Source organism: Poromitra crassiceps, assembly GCF_964638095.1.
Source record: "Poromitra crassiceps genome assembly, chromosome: 26".
In the NCBI taxonomy this organism is placed as follows: Eukaryota; Metazoa; Chordata; class Actinopteri; order Beryciformes; family Melamphaidae; genus Poromitra; species Poromitra crassiceps.
The window spans coordinates 19953705-19974756 of record NC_139640.1 but is presented as its reverse complement, the minus strand read 5'-3'; the positions used below and the strand labels follow the sequence as shown (position 1 = coordinate 19974756).

The following is a 21052-nucleotide window of genomic DNA, read 5'->3' as shown; positions in this document are numbered from 1 at the left end:
AACATTGACTACTATTCTGAGTGTTTTGTGGGCCTGTACGTTGACCCTATGTTCTTGTCCCCCCCCCCCAGGGCAGCGTGGACCAGAGCAGGAAGGAGGACAGGCGGACCAGTGGATACGACGGCGTGGATGGACTTTGGGGCATATTTTTAAAAATAAACATCGTTATTTTTTAAACTTTGTTTTTCGTGGTCTTTTAACCCGGCTCTACTCTGGTGTATACTAACGTGTTTGAGGCTTTTTAGCCGAGTCTTTTGCGCTCCGAGGATGGGAGTTGTCAGTCAACATTTTAAACTTTATAATAGTGACTTAGGGCCCTGTAGCTTTTACCTGAGGGGGTTTAAAATGAAAATCTACAGCTCCATTCGTAGCTGCAGTGGACATTTTATTCTTTTTCATTTTCCATTACACTGCTAGATTTTAGTTGTTTTCTAGGTTATGGATATACTTGAATTTAAACTATCTTTAAAAGGGCTGTGTTTTCCACACAATCTGGTGTAACACTAATAGATTTGTGACCTAGTGCAGTGTTCCCCAACCTCTTTTGTCTTATCTACCCCTTCAGCTGTTTCTCCATGACAATAGTACCCCTCACTCATGCGTGTTGATCATTACATACAAGTAAATCTATACAAAACATATGTTTCACTGAACTGCCGGTGTTTGGACTTTTTAGTTGTTTTTTGGTCATTATCAGTAGCAGAAAAATGCGGCACAGACATCACATTTTAACAATGGGCTTATGAAAAAACTTGGAATATATATATATTTCTGTATCATTTTGTAGGTAAATTGTATTCCCCAATCATTCCAGGTACCCCCTGCAAGCAGCTCAAGTACCCCTAGGGGTACACGTACCCCTGCTTGCGAATCGCTGCTCTATGTGACTGGTGTAAACTCGAAATATACAGCCTTTTTTAAAATATCAGTTGTAGATTTACTTGAGGATGTTTGCAATACAAATGGACAACTACATGTCGTTAGCTGCAATGCACACATTTTATCTGTTTTTATTTAGCATATTTGGCAACCCTTACAAAGGTATTTCTTGCAAAGTTCTCTGTGACAAGGGTGCTAACTAGTTACATGTATGCCCTTCTCACATTTCACACTCCAGGATTTAGCAGGTATCATGTTCATGCCCTATCTCTGTACATTTGATAATAAAACATTCCTTTTATTGGTTAGAGCACTTCCCATCACACTTCAGTCATATTGTGCTCTGGAGTAGCTCAGTAAGTTGGGACAAAGCAGGAGTTAGACTAACTCCCTCACATCGGCCCATTGGATAGTGCTGCTGCCTGCCCGCCTTCCCCTCTCCATTGTACAGCTCACTGCCTGGGATGGGGATGGGTGATAGGTGTGTGTGTGTGTGTGTGGGGGGGGGGGGTCGAGAGTTATAATAGTAATCAAACGATAAATGCAGAAAGATACTAATGCGTCAAAATAATGACAACAAATCTATGGCACACACTGCAAGAATGTCAGCTAGCTCTAAAATAGATAGATCTATAAAAGTGGAATTTCTAGTAATTATAGGAGTTGGCTATTAAAATATGCTATATGAGACAGTATAATAGGAGAAAATACAGATTACAAAAATATATAGAGTCATCCAAAAATCCGTACCTTCTGAGTCCCTGTATAAATGTTACAGATTTATTTTTCGTTCCGTTAGTCTTTTTACTAATGCAATAGAGACATCTGAGCAGATTACTAGGTCTGAGAGCCATTCCATATTTTGCTTTTGATGAAAAAGTTATAGAACCACTGTCTTTAAAAATGGATACCTTTGGGGATTGTACGATGCAATAGGATTTATATTTCTACATTCAGTGAAATTTCAAAAGGAACAAATAAAGACATTAGATGTGAATAATCTATTTCAAATTTTAATGAACATAGTGACATTAGCCTATGTAAACAAGATGTGACATGAATAGTGGATGTCCAAATAGCGTTGTTCAAATTTCCAATAGATGTTCAGATGACATTTACCATGTTATAACCTACTATAAAAGTTAAATGGATGCCCTTGGATCTCTTATTGAAAGAGTTCTTCGATTGCAACATTGGTGTCCTGGAAGCCACGGTATTGTCCATCATTTGCGGGGTACATGCCTCTGATCGCCTGCACAACACACGCTGGCAACACTATACGATGAAACCGTCCAAGTCTTTCGCCTCTCAGGACCCATTCTAGGAAATGGCGATAGCCTGTCAGGCGACACTGACTGCAAGAAAGAAACACACACAAAAAGCAAGATTAGAACGGTAAGCCTATTTGCAGGGTAACGTTTGGTGGTAGACGTTAGATACAAAATGTTCAGATAAATAGTCTAATCCTAAATCTATTGCTGAGAGTAGTACAGTAGAGTAGAGATTTTATTTATCCCCCCGGGGGCAATTCAGATGCAGCAGAACTAAATATGTAGCCTAATTCTAAAACATAGAGACATGAAACTGTAAAAAAATAGGGATGTCTTCAAACATAGTACATTTAAAAGGACACGAAACTATGTGTCCTCCATCGCTCCCTCAAGAACAAAGGAATGGCTGTAGGCTATCTCTTTCTGAAACAGCGGTCCATCCGTTTACATATTTCTATTCGTAACCTACTACTATATCGAGACTAACGTTAGAACACAAACACCAAAACAGTATAGTGACGTATTGTTACACGTATCGTGGTATTGCTCAGAATAACATCACATAGTTTTAATTAGTGCCCAGAGGCACATATGTTTTGTGATACTAGTTCGGTTTGATATACGCTCAATCAGTTTCTACTGCTATCTTCGCCTTATCTATTTTATGGATCGAAATACATCGACTGTCTTGAACTGGCATAATACAAAGGCTGTTATGTATTAGCGTACAATACTTACTCGATGCTCAATCGCCCGTCTGCTCCTGCTGGTCTGGGTTGTCTTTTCCAGTTGACCCGCGGTGTCAGGAAGAAGGTTTCCAATACCCAGCGATCCATATGCGGAACAAAACTTGGATGCATGGTTAGACATCCCTCTCCTCCGTCCGCCGCGTATGCTGGCACTTCTTCGAGAAGAAATTGGCCTCTGTGAAATTCGCTGCAGCATAGCGACTCCTCTTCTGTCTGCATAGGTCCACATTTTCGGCATCGACACCAAAAGTTATCACCCGCTCGGGGTGGTTGTGGGCTTGGCGGGGAGCCTGCCTCGTCCTCCTGTATTTCTTCTTCAGCTTCCATACGGAGCAATTCCTCTGCACTGTATTCTGGCTCATATAAGTAGCCCTGAATGTCAGAGTTTATTAGCACACTATCAAAATCGTCTTCATCCATATCAGACTCTATTTCAGATTCAATTTCATCGGATAAGTTTGCTTCAGCCATGGTTCAGGAGCAGCTAAGTTAGCTAGCGTAGCAGTCTGCCGATGCAGGGGGAGGAAAATGGCTGCCTTTTGTTTTGGTACAAGAGTTGTGAAGGGGCGTGGAGGACCTCTAGAGGCGGGACCATGGCTCACAAGACTTGTAGTTCATAGGCGCTCGAGTTCCGCAAGCGGGGAGGAAAGCTGGGTGACGCGTAACGCGTCATCCGGCTTCCCTAAAAATGTGAGAGATGCCTGATAGGTCAGGCAGTGAAGCTCCAATTTCAAAAAATTTCAACGGATTCTAAAACCTTAGGGGCGTGAGATTGAATATATATATTCATATTCCCCACGGTAAAGCCGTCCTTTAAATGTTTGTTTGATATGATCCGAGGCTTGCTTGCATGTTAGCCCAATGTTTGCTACTAACGTTAGCCTCTAGTCTCTTTTCCTTCATGTTTGTGGACAGTAGCTAACACCCAGGCTTTTATTGCTGTTATTACTACAGGCGGTATTCACAGCACACTGTGAAATAACTCCTGATGCAGTAAAAACAGCATTAAATAGGCTAGTAAGTAACGTTAGCTAGCGTCCTAAGCTATGTCAGCTGTCAGTCACTTTTAAACAGCACGCTGCGGAATGTCAAGAATATGGCGGTGGTGGGCGTGCCCGTACGTGAGTTACATCAGTCGAATAAGGTCTATAGGGCGGCAATCAAGATGCACAGGGTTTCATCACAATGGTGTACCACCATAGAGACAGTCTGCATGTCTGGGAACGCCCACAAAATGTTAAAAGGCTGGCACGCGAGTGGGGTAAAACCGCCCATATCTCATGGGCTGACTCACCAAAAGACAGTGCTGCGGCTCTAAACTACAGGTTTCGGGGTTCTAGAGCAGAACACAAGACGTCTGCTCAGATGTGCGTTTACTGCGGTGGTTAAATCCCCGATCGTGTCTGCCTGGGCTGGGCTATCAGCTAAATTCTAACTTTGCTGAATGGATAGAACGGGGGAATTTACCCCACCCTGACCACGCCCCCAGCCAGGCTGAGCCAGCTAAACCAGCATCTATGACGAGACGTGGCCTCAACCTATACTTGTGCATATATACACTGAATTAACCATAAGCCTTGCTAATAATGCTGTTTGCTGTTGTTCTTTGCTGCTCTTTCGCTATATCTTTTAGGACACACCTTATTAAAACCATATTCACAAAGTACTATGATGAGTTGTGTGGAGTGTTAGGAAAAACTAAAATCATTTTAGGGGAGTGATAGCTTGGGCAAAAATGAATATGAATGAAGAGGACTGAATGACTATCCTACTGTATATTCACTTAAAACACAACTGGAATCTAAAACAATATTGTCCTATACCCTTTTCAAATCCCCATCTATCTCAATCATACAGTAGATCAAAGCCATCATGATGATGCTGCCCCAAAAGGCAGAGATTGATTTCTATTTTCACGGGCCGTTCCTGCGTCGAGAAAACCCACAGATTCCGTGCTAGCCAAAAAATAATTAATCTGCCAGCGCTGTGGCCAAAGACACACTGTCACTGAGTGGAGCTCAAGTCACTGGAATCTCATTAATCCAGGAATGGTTTGCTGTCTCCACTAGAACAGCGTCGCAACAACAAAACTCACAGAGGAGGCGAAGACAAATGCAAAAGGATCGCTGCTGTCAACATCACCATTCTCAATTCAAATGAGATTTTGTTTGCTCCGCCTCGTTACGCCGGATACAACATTTTGGACTCATACTCATCCTCATTGTCGTCACCTCTGAATTATTCAAAGCTAATAGTGTATGTGGCGACGAATTTATGTGTCTATATGGGCAGTGTTGGGGGTAACTCATTCCAAAAGTAACATATTACATGTAATATATTACTTTTAGAAGTAACTAAGTAATATAACTTATTACTTATAGGATTTCAGTAATATTATACCAGTTACTTTGTCAAGTCACTCAAGTTACAAATTGAGTTACATTTTATTAAATCAAAGCACATATTTAAAAAATATACAATCATTTCCTAATCAAACTGTGTTTTTAATGCAAATAACCACTATAGATGACAATAACAAAGGAAAAGAATAACATTTAGAATTTTGGATTGTTTACACTGACTTCAAGGCGGTTGAAATTTTTCGGGATGGTTCCGGGGCGGCGATGTCATTCTGCTGCTGCTGTTGTTTTGGTAAAAGTAATGCAAAAGTAGTGTAATAAGTAACGAGTTACTCTACACAGAAAGTAATATTGTAAAGTAACGTATTACTTTCAAATGAAAGTAACTAGTAATATGTAGTATACATTTTGCAAGTAACTTGCCAATTCAATAATCTTCTTACTGTATGTTGGCTGTTGATGCTCTTTAATGTATGTGGGTTTTAATGCGGTTTCAACCAAATCAAATTTGGTGAACTTTAGCTACGATGTTACAGTACTGATGCATACAAATCAGTGTATCACAAAGCAACACAAAGAGCACTTTCATCTCTGAAATGTATTGCTGCCTATGAGCTGAATCATCATTTTAGGCATAAACCCGAACACTGGAAATAAATGACATAGAGTATATCTGGGTATTTTCATGAAATTGTTTTTTTGATGTCAATCTCATTAACTGAAATAGAGATTATGCTGATCAAGATATAGCTGTGAAACAAACAATATTGGTGGATAAAAGGGATGTACAGATGTTACCTGTTTCCAGGGGCACTGTAGTAAATCTGCCCTATCTTCCCACTGGCATTAGGCGCTAAACTGGCGTTAAACGCAAAAAAAAAAAAACGCACTTTGCGCCTGCCTCGGGAAGATAACATCGTGGATCGTGAATCATTCGGCGCTCCCCGCTCCACTCCCGGCATGTCAGATTCCGCGCAAGAGCAGTCCATGGACAGTGACGAGAGCCTCAACGACGATACCCTGTTCCGGACCGGTGCCGGTATCTGCCTTCCGAGACATCTGACGACACTAGCAAAGCGGGCGTGCCACAGGCCGGCGAGCCCAACGAAGCCATGATGAGGAGGCCCGGCGCGCGCTCCCGTAGCAGGGGGCGCGCCACTGTGATTTTTATCCCTCTTAGTGCTAATTTACTTTTATTTATCCCGGTTGCTGCTCCACCCTTTGCCAATCTGGGGAGAGCCGAAACTGGCTCCATGCTTCCTCGGAGACATGGGCAGTTAGCCAGCCGCTTCTTTTCACCTGACAGGGGAAGCTTCACCGGTAGGACATAGCACATGGGAGGTTCACGCTATTCCAACAGGTTCCCCTCCCTCTGAACAGGCGCCCTTAATGACCAGAGGAGGAACCACATTAGCAACCAGGATATTGCATGTTTTGGTGAAGGGGGTTCCTATATGAAGGAAACCCCCGGGAGGCACGGGGAGAACATGCAAACTCCACACAGAAAGGCCCTTTTGACGACCCCACCCGGGCAGTGGGCACTCGAGGACATGCAGACGGGCACGCATTCCTTCAGTGTTCACAGCGTCCCAGGTGAGAATCGAACCCAGGGGGGGTAACTCATTCGCGGGCCGGTCGGACTTGATTGGCGGGCCGGATTCGGCCCGCGGGCCACCAATTGAATAGCCCTGCCCTAAGCCATCTCCACTGTATAAAGCCCTAAGTTCCCTCCAATATAAACCCCTCCCCTAAGTCATCCAAGTCTTGAAGCGTCAAGTTAAGTCACTAAGTCAGAAGGCCAAGTTGGGAAGCGCCAGCCGTGAGTTGCTGTAAGACGCCAAGTTGAAGGCCACGGATTGATCTCAATTAACCACCGGAAATTAGATCTTCCTTTTGGGGGGATTCTCTATCCTAGCCTATTCAGATGCCCTCCTCTCACCTAGTGCCACCTGACAAGGGAGTCATACGCCAAAGTAGTTGCCATGCTTGCCATCTGCTAAATAAAGCTGCTTGTTAACTCTTACTGACTGGCCTCTCATGATTGAAGTGAGGTTTCATACCAAATTTCAATCAGAAGGCCGCCATATTTGCATAACCTGATCAGCCCGTGACGTCAGTCAAGTTTAAGTATGACATCAGTTATGACGTCAGTTCATCCTAGTATATATAGCGAGGGTTCTACTGTACATCGCCTCCCTCTCTGGCGGATCATAACAGCAGCCGGCATCACGGCTGTTCATCATCTCCTCTGAAGCTGTCGTTTCGCCCCACCTACCTCCCTAGTCCACCACCAACAAGTCTTGACTCCCAAAGAATCCTCCACAGGGTGAGGGGGGGATTCTCTATCCTAGCCTATTCAGATGCCCTCCTCAGTCTCGCCTAAAGAGGAGCGCCATCTTACAATGGAGTCATACACCAAAGTACTTGCCATGCACGCCACTTGCTAAATAAAGTATCTTGTTAAACCTTACCGACCTGTCTCTCATGATTGAAATACCGTAGTTTTGAGCCCCTGTCATTCAGAGGCTGTTGCATCATCCTACCTGTGCAGCGGGGGAGAAGAAAAGGTAGCGAGAGAAAACGATATCATTCTGCCCAAACTTTCACCAATCTAATCTCATCATGACATCCAGGGATAGGCTATATTTTACAAGCCAATGCGTTTAGAACATTCTTTTCACTTTGATCTTGCTATAGTGTAGCGTATTTACATGCTTGCTGTATTTAAACTGCAGTGAGATTGGTTTGAGAAGCATAATAATATGGAATAATATATATGGAGACAGACGGGGATGAAAGAGGGAGGGGCGGAGCTCAGAGCGCTTTGGTCGGGCTTTTCTGACCGGATTGGATCCCTCCGTGGAATGGAACATGAAAGGGACATTGTGATTCGTTTACTGCACTTCTCCAATGAGCACGTTGTGAATAATTCTACGCTTAAAAGGCGTGGTTATAATGCTTAAGGCCGCGTGTAGCGCTGACACGAAAATAGGGAGTGCGCCGGTCCACGCACACTAATATAGACTGCGCCTGGCGCTAAGCGCTAATATAAGGCCAGTGGGACGATAGGGCCAACTGTGTTTCTTCGGCTGGTAGTTCAGTGAGTTTTGATCATAGAGAGGCAGTGAACGTCACTTCCTGCTTCAGTGCTGTACCAGAGATTTTCTTCCGCAATTTATTTTCCCATAGACATTTTGTAAAATGCTTATAAAAATAGTTTGACTTGGTCAAACCAAACGGTTCAGCTATAGGCCTATTTAGAATCGGGAGACACCATAGAACATTTCACTCGGACCAAAACAGAAAAAAAACATCGAACAAATCTTTTCTTTAAACCTGAATATTTTTTAACATTTTGGTCCGAGTGAAATGTTATGTGATCTCTGCTGTTTCTAAATATATCTGTATCGTTTGATTTGAACAAGTAAGACTATTTTTATAAACATTACAAAATGTAAAACAGTGCTGCAGGAAGTGACATTCCACTTTGCGTCTCTATAGAGTGATAAGACTAATACCATTTGAATAGTGGATTCTCAGCTTACAATGACATCTTGTTGGACTAATACTGGCGCAAAACAAACAAAAATCCAACCATTACCGCGAGGTCCGCGACCACTGTGGCAGTACTTTTGCGGCAATAGTGCCCTTGAGATTCAGCCGGCTCTCGGGAGAGCAGAGGCGCACACACGCACGCACGCACGCACGCACGCACGCACGCACGCACGCACGCACGCACGCACACACACACACACACACACACACACACACACACACACACACACACACACACACACACACACACACACACACACACACACACACACACACACACACACACACACACACACACACACACACACAGACCTCCCAGGAGGTTCCGGTGCCAAAGCAGTCAAACAGGTTTTTGTCCAGAAACAGACAGAGCGATTCTGTGCCCTTGTGTTGGCATAAAATGGATGACAGACCAAGCTTAACCAGCACAACGGAGTCTCTCTCATTAGACACAGCTAAAGTGACAAATGGAGGAAGCAGAGATGACAACTCTGCCTCAAAACAAAAAGCCCTCAGCGGCAGACAGCCGACACTGAGCCGTGGCGCCCCGTGGGAATAGGGAGGCACTTGATTTGCGAGCGACGCCAGCTCATTTCCTCCTCTCCATACCCTTTTGATTTCTCCCTGCCTCCTTACAATTCAATCCATCCTCTCCACTCCCCGTCTTCTCGCCCTCTCCTCTCCACTCCCCTGTCTTCTCTCGCCCTCTCCTCTCCACTCCCCCATCTTCGCTCACCCTCTCCTCTCCACTCCCCCGTCTTCGCTCACCCTCTCCTCTCCACTCCCCCGTCTTCTCTCACCCTCTCCTCTCCACTCCCCCGTCTTCACTCACCCTCTCCTCTCCACTCCCCGTCTTCTCTCACCCTCTCCACTCCTGTCTTCTCTCACCCTCTCCTCTCCACTCCCCGTCTTCTCTCACCCTCTCCACTCCACTCCCCCATCTTCTCTCACCCTCTCCTCTCCACTCCCCCGTCTTCTCTCACCCTCTCCTCTCCACTCCCCCGTCTTCTCTCACCCTCTCCTCTCCACTCCCCCGTCTTCTCTCACCCTCTCCTCTCCACTCCCCCGTCTTCTCTCACCCTCTCCACTCCCGTCTTCTCTCGCCCTCTCCTCTCCACTCCCCCATCTTCTCTCACCCTCTCCTCTCCACTCCCCCGTCTTCTCTCACCCTCTCCTCTCCACTCCCCCGTCTTCTCTCACCCTCTCCTCTCCACTCCCCCGTCTTCTCTCACCCTCTCCTCTCCACTCCCCCGTCTTCTCTCACCCTCTCCTCTCCACTCCCCCGTCTTCTCTCACCCTCTCCACTCCCGTCTTCTCTCACCCTCTCCTCTCCACTCCCCCGTCTTCTCCCCCTTCTGGTACGACCTCTACACCCACGACTGCGTGGCGACTCAAACTTCGAACACCATCGTGAAGTTTGCAGACGACACAGCGGTCGTGGGGCTGATCTCCAGGAGCGATGAGACGGCCTACAGAGAGGAGGTGGGGGCCCTGGAACAATGGTGCCAGGACAACCACCTCTCTCTGAACGTCTCCAAGACCAAGGAGATCATTGTAGACTACAGGAGGGGGGATGGGGGGGGGGGGCGCACACACCCCAATCACCATCAACGGCACAGTGGAGGAAAGGGTGGACAGCTTCAAGTACCTGGGAGTCAACATCCACCAGGACCTGACATGGGCCGGTCACACCGCCACTGTTGTCAAAAAGGCCCAACAACGACTACACGGACTCAGGCGCCTGAAGAAATTTGGGCTAAGGCCAGAAATCCTTAGGGACTTCTACAGAGGCACCATTGAAAGCCTGCTGACTGGCTGCTTCACCACCTGGTACGGGAACTGTACCACCATGGACCGCAGGGCGCTACAAAGAGTGAGACGCGCGGCCCAGCACGTATAGGATGTGAGCTGCCAGAACTGCAGGAACAGTATAACCAGCGGTGCCTCAGGAGGTCCCTGAAGATCATCAAAGACACAAACCATCCCCACAACAGCCTGTTCTCCCTGTTACCCTCAGGGAGGAGATACAGGGTCCCAAAAGCACGCACAAATCGCTTGAGGAACAGTTTTCTCCCGCAGGGCACGAGACTCCTTAAAGGAGAATTTCGTTTTTCGGGGGTGTACGCCTATATTCTCTGTCCGACAGTAAGCTCAGGTGGATAATATATATGAATGGAGTCGTATCCATGTTGCCAGACACTATAAAGAGAGTTTGAGCCAGCCAGCCGGCAAAACAAGCAGTTTTAGCGAACGTGGATGGACGATACACAGTTGCCCTGATGGGACCCATTGCTCCAGTTTCAGCACATTGCTCCAGCTGTAAACAAGGCTATCTCGGTGAGTACTGGACCAAATTTAAAAAAATATGTCACGATGAGTTTATAAGACCCATACAGTGTGGGAAATAGGGTCCAGGTTGAAAAAAAAACTAAATTCTCCTTTAACATACACAAATAGTGTAGGAGCTGTACTGTACCATACTGTAGCTGCCACCATTATGTATGTCTAATGTTTAATTGTATGTTTAATTAGGTATATGCTATTAGCACCTGTACGTAATATACGTCAAATTTAAAATGTTTAAGCACGTCTAAAGTATGCACATGACATGTGCACCTATGTGCAGTGGATATGCCACTGTCTCTGACTTGTCTTATCACTCTACTGCCTTATTGCTTGTTGTGTCTCTTGTTGTTTTTGCACTCATATGCCCTGTTATATTTGTACTATGTTGTAAACGGAGTCTACAGCACAAGAATTTCACACGTGATACTTGTACCACGGAGTGACAATAAAAATCTTGAATCTTGAATCTTGAATCTTCTCTCACCCTCTCCTCTCCACTCCCCCGTCTTCTCTCACCCTCTCCTCTCCACTCCCCCGTCTTCTCTCACCCTCTCATCTCCACTCCCGTCTTTTCTCACCCTCTCCACTTCACTCCCCCTGTCCTCTCACCCTCTCCTATCCACTCCCCGTCTTCTCTCGCCCTCTCAGCTCCCCCGTCTTCTCTCGCCCTCTCCACTCCCCCTGTCTTCTCTCACCCTCCCCTCTCCACTCCCCCGTCTTCTCTCGCCCTCTCCCTCTCACTCCCCCGTAGAGCTGGGTATTGGTTCAAATTTCAAGAATCGATTCGATTCCGATTCACAAACCACCCCCACAAGTTAATGCAGTAAGTGCACGGTGGCTGGCCCTGCCCTGCTGGCACACAGGCAGATGGCAGGAATATGTGGCAGCATCTCGGGGCCGTCTGCCCATTTATAATCAATGAGATGCCAGCTGCTGAGGGAGTGTTTACGGGTGAAGTACAGTATGTTTGACTGTTTTTTAGACAGACTAGTCAAGTCAAGTCAAGTTCATTTGTATAGCCCTAATTCACAAGCATGTCCCAGAGGGCTTCACAGAAAATATGTCTAGCTAATTCTAGCTGACACAACAGTAGCAAATTACAGTAGTAATGTAATAACACATTGAACAATTGATAGAGAAATATAGCAAATATAGAAATATAGGATAGAGCAGAAGAGAGCAGGAGAAGGGAGGGGGGAGGGAGAGCGGGGTGATGTGGGGGAGGAGAGAGCAGGGAGAGGGAGGAGGTGGGAAGGGAATATGAAATGTGGGGGAGGAGAGGACAAGGAAGGAGCAGGGGAAGGGGGACTACTGGAAGTGATTGCCTTGCCCCTGACAGCCCCCAGCAGTGAGACATGTCATGTGGTTATTATATGGTTACATCTGATGATAATGATAATAATGATAATTCTAGCTGCTGCACAGCAATGGGTCATGGCCGGGCACTGACAGAGATGCTCACATCATTTTTTGCAAGTCCAAGTCAAGTCTCAAGTCTTTGAGCTAGAGTCCAAGTCAAGTCTCAAGACTTTGAGCTAGAGTCCAGGTCAAGTCTCAAGTCTTTTAGCTAGAGTCCAATCTGCTGCATGCAATCCAGTCTGCTTAGAACACTGCCATTAGTGACAGGGCTGTGGCAGAAGTAAGGCTGCAGCAGGTTAAGTATGTGGCAGTTGAACAGAGAAGCGGAGATAGAGAGTAGGGACAGTTGAGCTAGTGGGCAGAGAGAGAGAGATAGACTGAAACATTGCTTATTTATACTTTGGCATGTATGACATCACCGGTGACATCATAGCAACAACTATGACATTACCCACCCAGTCTGCTCAGCCAGGAAGGATGACATCATTGATGACATCATCACTGATGACATCATTGCTCGAGTAACATCACCTCATTAGGTAATTAGGGCAATTAAGATGCTCTTTAGGCTATACATGGGGGCGGAATTCAACATTTTGATGCACTGTGGGCTCAATTTTTGATCTATTGAAAATCTGTTTGAGACTTTTGTGTAGGACAGTCTAACGATGCAGATGCTGAAGTTTGGTGTCATTTGAAGAAAAAATGTGGGAGGAGTAGGGTTTAATTAGTTTTACAGTTTTTGCAGTTTTGCGGTCTTTGGACTTCATAATTGGCCATAGGTTGCATTGTACAAAAGTTTCTCCTCATTTGGGCACACATTTCGGTGAAAGCTGCAAAGCCATAGCACGTATGCCTGATTTGTTATGAAGTGTGAAACTTTAGACGGTCGTTGTAGCGCCACCATCAGGACTATTGGCGCCAAATTCACGTCAACTTAGTTTGGCATGGGCCTGGACCTTTGTGCAAAGTTTGGTTTATTTTCATGCATGGGAAGTCCAACTTCCTGGGAGGAGAAGAAGAAGAAGAAGAAGAAGAATACAGGCAAATACAATAAGTGGCCCTGCCGCTTCGCTGGCCCAGCCACTAATAATAACCTTCCTTGCATAAAACGATAATGGATGGGGCCACTTTATATGAACTCTGGTGTATTGTATTATAAGGGGAACAAAGAGAACAAACAAAAAGAGGTTAAGTACAGATTGTGTATAGTCCCATGGTGCATTTGTGCCCATGGTATAGGCTCATGGTTCTTTCTGAATATGCTTTTAAGGGAGTTTAGGGAAAGTATTTGGCTCAAGTATCTCATAAATTAACATTTTCACAGTAATACACAAGTATAGCAATACACATTGGGTTGTTACAGTCTTGTACATTATTAATTTCTATTTCATCCTGTTTGTTAAATCTTCATCATCTTCTTGAGTTTAGTTTAGTCTAGTTCACTGTAGTTGTGAGCCATAATTTAGATTGTTAGTGCACTCATTGTGGGTCTTGTAAGATTTGAAGTCACTTTGCAACGCTCGGTGAGTCAACTCACTGTTGACTTTTCAAACCCTCTTTCTCCTACATTGACCCACACAGCTGCCTGTTCAATGATTCTTTTGCTGGTTCCCTATTGGAGCCATATTTGTTCAGTTTGATTTCACAGGGAACATAAGTAGGTGTGCACCGGCAAGATAAACAGAAAAAAGAGAGAAAGGGAGAGTGTGTGTGTGTGTGTGAGAGTGAGAGAGAGAGAGAGAGAGAGAGAAAGAGAGACAGACAGACGAGGGGAACATGTGTGAGCAGAGAGAACCTGACCTGTAGTAGATGACAGGTGGGTTGGCCTTGGCAGAGCAGTGGAACTTGACCAGGTTTCCCTCCAGGACCGGCTGTGGCTCCACACTGAGGTTGACGAGGGGCAGATCTGGACAGAATGGGGAGAAATTCGAACAAGATGGAAGTAAAACCAATAAAGGCATGGACCTATGGTTGTAAAGTCATCAGAGTTTGAGATGGGCTAAAGGCCCACAACTAAAGCGTAATTTAAGCTCTGACACAACTCACGTGAACAGCGCTAATATACAGCTAAGATGCTATCACTCCTGGTTCTTCACTGTTTTCGTCTATGGGATTTTTGAATGGGTTTTTGGCGCGATGCTTCTAATAAGGTCTCTGGGCAACGCAAGCTTAATCAAACGCGAACCAGTGTTCAGTAGGATAATCTTCACACATGAGGACCACTTTCCTGAGTTTTTAAGCTTTTACGTGCCGTTAAAAGTGCGGCTAGCTAGCAAACGGCTAAATGAGACTACACTGTTGAGTCGACGGGGATATTATACGTCAATAACGTCATCACTTCAAAGGACGAACACGGAAATTCTCCTTCCCTCACCTGGTTCAGCCCGGGGTAATCAGTGCACAGCAGCGCACACATCAACAACATTCCAGGTTGAGTGGTGACGTGACGTGGAAGCCTATGCGACACTGTGTGTAGTTCTGGATTATTTTAGCACAAGCTTTTTACTTCTAGGGCTCGCATTTACGCTACAAAACTCATGAAACTTTGCAAGCAGTCACATGCTTTTAGTCAGATATCCGATATTTCCGACAGCACTTGAAAGTGGCAGCAGGGCAAACAGCTGGAAAAGCTTCTGGTTCGCTGATGATAACTTACATTAATTCACGATATGATACTAATTGCTGCATTAATCTTAGGTATATTTTTAGGGACATGGGGGAATAAAAAAAACAAGGTGGCTGTTGTTGAGAGTAGCACGCAACACAGATTAAAAGCTAAGCTCTAACATCCCAAAACTGAGTCTTAATCACATTTGCTAGAGTTAATTAGGTTAAGTGACTATGCGGTCTTACTTACAGTTCAATTAAATAATCAAAGTAAAAAAGTAGCATTGGCCATGTCTTATCGGGAAACACAACTTTCAACTTAAAGTCCCTGGAAACCAGATTTTTTTTTTTATTATTTAGCATTTTGAGTTCATCACATCACAGGAACCTATGTTAATAAGCCGCCAGCCAAATTTGAACGATGATGAACGTCGCAAAGTATATACATTTAGGTTTGACAGTCATGACAAAAGTCATGAGAATCAATTAGATTTTAGACTGTCTTTTCTCCCGCGGACTGTGTGGGCGTGTCCCGTGTGTGTGCGTGCAGGACTTCTCCTCCGAGAGAGAGAGAGAGTGAGAGAGAGATCTAGGGAGGGAAACGGAGAGAGAGAAGGAGAGAGAGAAAGAAGGAAAGAGAGATGGAGTGTGTGTGTGTGTGTGTGTGTGTGTGTGTGTGTGTGTTCGCTCGTTGCTCGGCGCATATACTGACAGAGAGGAAGAGAGACTGCCGCTGCGAGTGCACAGCGCTACTGTGTGTGTAGTAGCGCTGTGCGCGCGTGCGTGTGTGTGATTCGATTAAATCTTATGACGTGATAAGATCATTCATTGTAGCACCGCGCGCACCGCTCTCTTCAATCATCTTCAATGATGAAATGGAAATCCTGACCTTGTAGAAAAGTGGCGATTTTGGGGTTTTGGGTTGAAATCAATGTCTCCTACTTTCTGAGGCACACAATTACTCACATAAGACCCTACATTTAATAGTTAGAAGGTTTTGTGGATTTTGGTTTCCAGGGACTTTAAGCCCCTTTCAGACATGACCTCTGGGTCATCTCAGGGGTTGCTCCCCCTGAGCATGACCCGGGCCGGGCGTTACGTGAAGTGTACCCTTTCAGACATGAGGCATGTTGCGTTCACACATGTGGAGCACCTCCAGGTGTAGAGAGAGGTGGCGGGGGTGGGGGGAATTGGGGCATGACGACACAATGAGGCGTTGTGAAAACTGACCACACAGCATAGGCTATACGCTACACTAATGGCATAAAGTGAATCGCATTGACATTCAACAAACTATCACGTCATGCAGAGTCTGATAACAAGTTGCTAAAAATACATAATGGGTGATAACTGCCCGCTAACGTTCACACATATAATCATTTACGCATAACGTTAGTACTTAATTAAACAGCTCTACAACTCACGCCCAGATGCATCGATTTCCTCAAGTCTCAAGTGCTGCAAAGAAAACAGGTCTTTTTACTGGGTTTTTGTTCTGCAATGCAACCATCTGTTTCACTCTGATATAGCTAGAGTTCAGTCCTAAAATACATCAAGCCTGCTAGAAATATACAGAATACAGGAAGCTAGATGTTTTTACCTTCAAAATAAAAGCAATATTTTATTACTTGGTAAACAAAAAAACAGAACAGACTCACTACGGGTTAAAATTGACTTTTTGAAAGGCAGCAGATATTCTTCCAGTTTATCTCTGTTCTGCATCTTTCGGATCACATATACAAAAAGAACATTATACATGCATTTGCTTTATTTAATTCCCATTATTGTGAAGGTTGTTCCCCGAAAGTTTCCATTTTATACCGACTGACTTCACACTGCTTTGCATTTGCACGTGAATCGTTCACAAACGCTGTGTATAAACGTGAAATCAAATGAACGCAACCAGATGCAGATATCCGACCTAGCGATGTCCAATACTGGGAAGCAGGACGACCCTCGCATCCAAAAATGCTCTATTTTAACCCATTGATACCTGATGCAGCATTTGCGTGTATATCCCTAATTTGTGTGCGTATCCCTTTAAGACCGGTTCGCGGTCTTAAAGGGATACACACACAAATGCTGCATCAGGTATGAATGGGTTAAAGGTGGTGAGCTGCGCAAAGCTTTGCAGAAATAGAGCAAAGCCAGCGTTTCAATCCAGCAACACATCACCTGTTGGCTGACACATGGAGCAGGTTAGGTCACATGACTCAGCCTGTTGGCTGACACACTGAGCAGGTTAGGTCACATGACTCAGCCTGTTGGCTGACACACTGAGCAGGTTAGGTCACATGACTCAGCCTGTTGGCTGACACACTGAGCAGGTTAGGTCACATGACTCAGTCTGTTGGCTGACACACGGAGCAGGTTAGGTCACATGACTCAGCCTGTTGGCTGACACACGGAGCAGGTTAGGTCACATGACTCAGCCTGTTGGCTGACACATGGAGCAGGTTAGGTCACATGACTCAGCCTGTTGGCTGACACACTGAGCAGGTTAGGTCACATGACTCAGCCTGTTGGCTGACACACGGAGCAGGTTAGGTCACATGACTCAGCCTGTTGGCTGACACATGGAGCAGGTTAGGTCACATGACTCAGCCTGTTGGCTGACACATGGAGCAGGTTAGGTCACATGACTCAGCCTGTTGGCTGACACACGGAGCAGGTTAGGTCACATGACTCAGCCTGTTGGCTGACACACAGAGCAGGTTAGGTCACATGACTCAGCCTGTTGGCTGACACACAGAGCAGGTTAGGTCACATGACTCAGCCTGTTGGCTGACACTGAGCAGGTTAGGTCACATGACTCAGCCTGTTGGCTGACACACGGAGCAGGTTAGGTCACATGACTCAGCCTGTTGGCTGACACACAGAGCAGGTTAGGTCACATGACATGACATGGAGCATGTTTGAGCTTCATTTGGAAAAACTGAAACTGCATGATGTTTGCTCGAGCTCGCTCGTTCACATCGACTATTTATATAATAATAATCTGTCACGCTGGCTTTCTGTCTCTCTCACAGCTCCCCCGCCTCCTCCCATTCACTGAGCTCAGCTACAGCTACGGAGCTCTGGAGGGGAGGGGGGGGGGCGCCCCTGATGCTAGACTGCGGGGCAGTATCAGGGGTGGGTCAGAGGAGGGTCTCGGGAGCGCGCATAGCTCTCCAATTTGTGTTCATATTCAATTCAATTTTCAATTCAAACTTTATTCAAGACACACACAGGGGGGTCCATAGTGAAGACATAACACATAAACCATAACACATAAAACATATAAAAACAAGACAAAAACAAAACAATAAATCAACAGGGCATATACATACAAGGCAGGACTTTCAGCCTTATCTCTGCACATACAGGCTAGAGCGCCAGTGTCTCCATAGCTTAGATGACAGCCTAACAGAGCTCTTGGCAGGATTAGAGAGTGATACAATGATGCTGTTCACAGAGTCTGTTAACCTGTATATAAATCTATACATCAGGTTTCGTAATACAGCAGGGCAAGTGGGTACATTTATTTCTACAAACATTTGACTGGCACTACAGCATCTTGGGGCTTTGAGCAGTAGCCTCATGCAGTCATTATAGGCCACTGTCACTTTTTGCAGACTGCCCTTTTTGTAGTGTCGCCACAGGTGGGCCGTGTATAGCGGAGTGCAGTAAGCTTTAAAAAGTGAGATGTTCACTGGTACTGAGCAGAAATTGAATTTGCGAACAAGCATGTTGGCTTGGGCATACAGTTTACGGCGCTGTCTAAAAACATCTCTGTCATCAGATAGGTCATTTGTTATAAAATGACCTAGATATTTGGTCTGCTTGCACTCTTTCAGTGTCATACCAGACAGATAGAAGTCAGGAAATACCAGCTTACTGTCTTCCTTACTTCTCACGATCAGAGTTATGCTCTTTTTTGCGTTGTACTTGATATCAAAATCAATTCCATACTGTGAGCATGTTATGAAATGTGACACACAGCAGGAAAGGGGAAGTTTCTTCCCCACTCCACACTGGGCTTTGTTTTGTTTTTACTTGAGACTTTACTTGGACAGACAATGCATGTTGAGTTTGTCCTCCTAACCCTGTTTGTGTGGGATACTAACCCCGCCCATGTGAAGTGGAGAGCTCCTGCCCAGCTGCTAGTCATTAGGACTGATTAGCCTGAATTGGTAATCAAGTGATTTGATTGGTGTGCTGCTTGATGGTGTCTCCTATAAAAGCAGGCAGCTCAGACTGGCTGCCAGAGAACCTTGTCATCCTCACTTGGAGAGAGCTGTGGACTGGTGCTGTGGAGCTGCTGGCTCCCATGAGCAAAGGAAAGTGGATCATTTTTAATAGTTGTGGCCTGGACTGTTTTAACCCTGACCTTTTAACACGTTCACTGCCGTTGACGAGTCAACTCGTCAAGCAGAAACCAACGGTTGACTGCCAATGACGAGTCAACTCGTCAAAAAAAAAATACAAAATACAACCCATTCCACCGACCCACCGACCCACTAAGTGGCGACAGTGCTCTCCAGAGTAGAGAAAGCGAGCCAAAACTGCAGGGAAAAGCGTGAGGAAACCAGTCTCATACTGTAGAATGGTTTGGCGAAAACGCTTTCGCGCTGGCGCACAACGGTGGCGCACAACGGTGGGGGGTTCCAAAAATAGACTGGGTGGAACACACTTTGAAACACGCAGCATAAAGCCCAGAATCGCAAAAGCTTCATCAAAGCTCTCAACCGAAACCCCAAGAAACGAGCGAGCCCTTTCCAGACTCGCCCGACGAGGGGCAGCACAGACAGCAGAAACTTGCTTGTGACACGCCCGCTGCAGCCACGGAGGGAGGAGGAGAACACACACGGAGGGAGGAGTTTGAAGGAGAGGGGGGTTTCCTGCTGTTATGAAGGAAATTACTGTTCAAAACTATTGTTTAGATGTCTGACGTCTTACTGATGCCAAAAATAAATGGTTAAAGTGACCTATCGAATTTCACAAAAAGGCATTTTTCTCACCTTTCATTTTCAGACGCTGAAACCATGCTGTATTCAACTGCTAATGCCTACATAACTACTAACTCTACAAACTAACTCTTTTAGACAGAGAAAGCACACATTCTATTAGTTCTTTTGAGATATTTTGTGTTCACAAAATCCTAACAGAAAAGAATCCTCGGCTCTTGAAAGATGAGCCAGAATCCTCAAAAAAAAACGTTGGCAGAAGCTGTGGTGTATTGCATGCCATTAGGGCAGTACGCCACTTGTGGCACTAGAGTGCACAGGACTGGTTAGAGGGGACGTTTTGGGTTAGTCGAAGAGTACTTGCCAGTGTTGTACGGAGTCTGATCTCTCTGATTAAAGAAGTGTTAAACATATCTCTTCTGCCGTATTCGTATGTGTTAGGAAACACGACATGGTGTCAGAAGTGGTGCGGCAGTAAGGGAGAGTGAGTGCATACAGAAGAAGCGGAAAAAGAGCTGCAGGCGAAGTGTGTTAGTTAGCGAGTGCATAAGCTAGCTAGCATTAGCAGCAGCACGTCGGCAACAACATGTCCGAGGATGGAGGACCATCGACAACGCAGCAGCCACAGCCAGCTATGATTGCACCACCAAACGCCACGTTCACGATCCAACCACCTGAGGCATTCAACTTTTCAAGACCACAGGAGTGGGAAAAATGGATAAGAAGGTTCGAAAGATTTCGACTGGCTAGCAACCTACACATCGGCTCACAGGCTAACCAGGTAAACACGTTGGTCTACTGCATGGGCGATGAAGCCGATGACATCCTACGTGGGCAAGTTCTGTGGGATGCAGAAAGACAGCAATATGATGCAGTAAAAGACGCTTTTGACAAATACTTCGTGCCCAGGAAAAATGTCATAGGGCCAGATTCAATCAGAGAGTGCAACAAGCTAATGAAACAGTCATCACTGCATT

At 45.5% G+C, this 21052-nt stretch overlaps 1 protein-coding gene across 1 annotated transcript in view; it reads right to left on the bottom strand.

Moving 5' to 3' along the window:
* LOC310798682 (kin of IRRE-like protein 3) overlaps nucleotides 1-21052 on the bottom strand; it is a gene marked incomplete at both ends in the record, with an annotated part of 236937 nt that overhangs the window by 120525 nt on the left and 95360 nt on the right. Inside the window, one exon of the mRNA XM_083661238.1 lies at nucleotides 14323-14428. Within this exon, the coding sequence (XP_083517364.1) occupies nucleotides 14323-14428 (106 nt within the window). The remainder of the gene's footprint in view (nucleotides 1-14322; nucleotides 14429-21052) is intronic.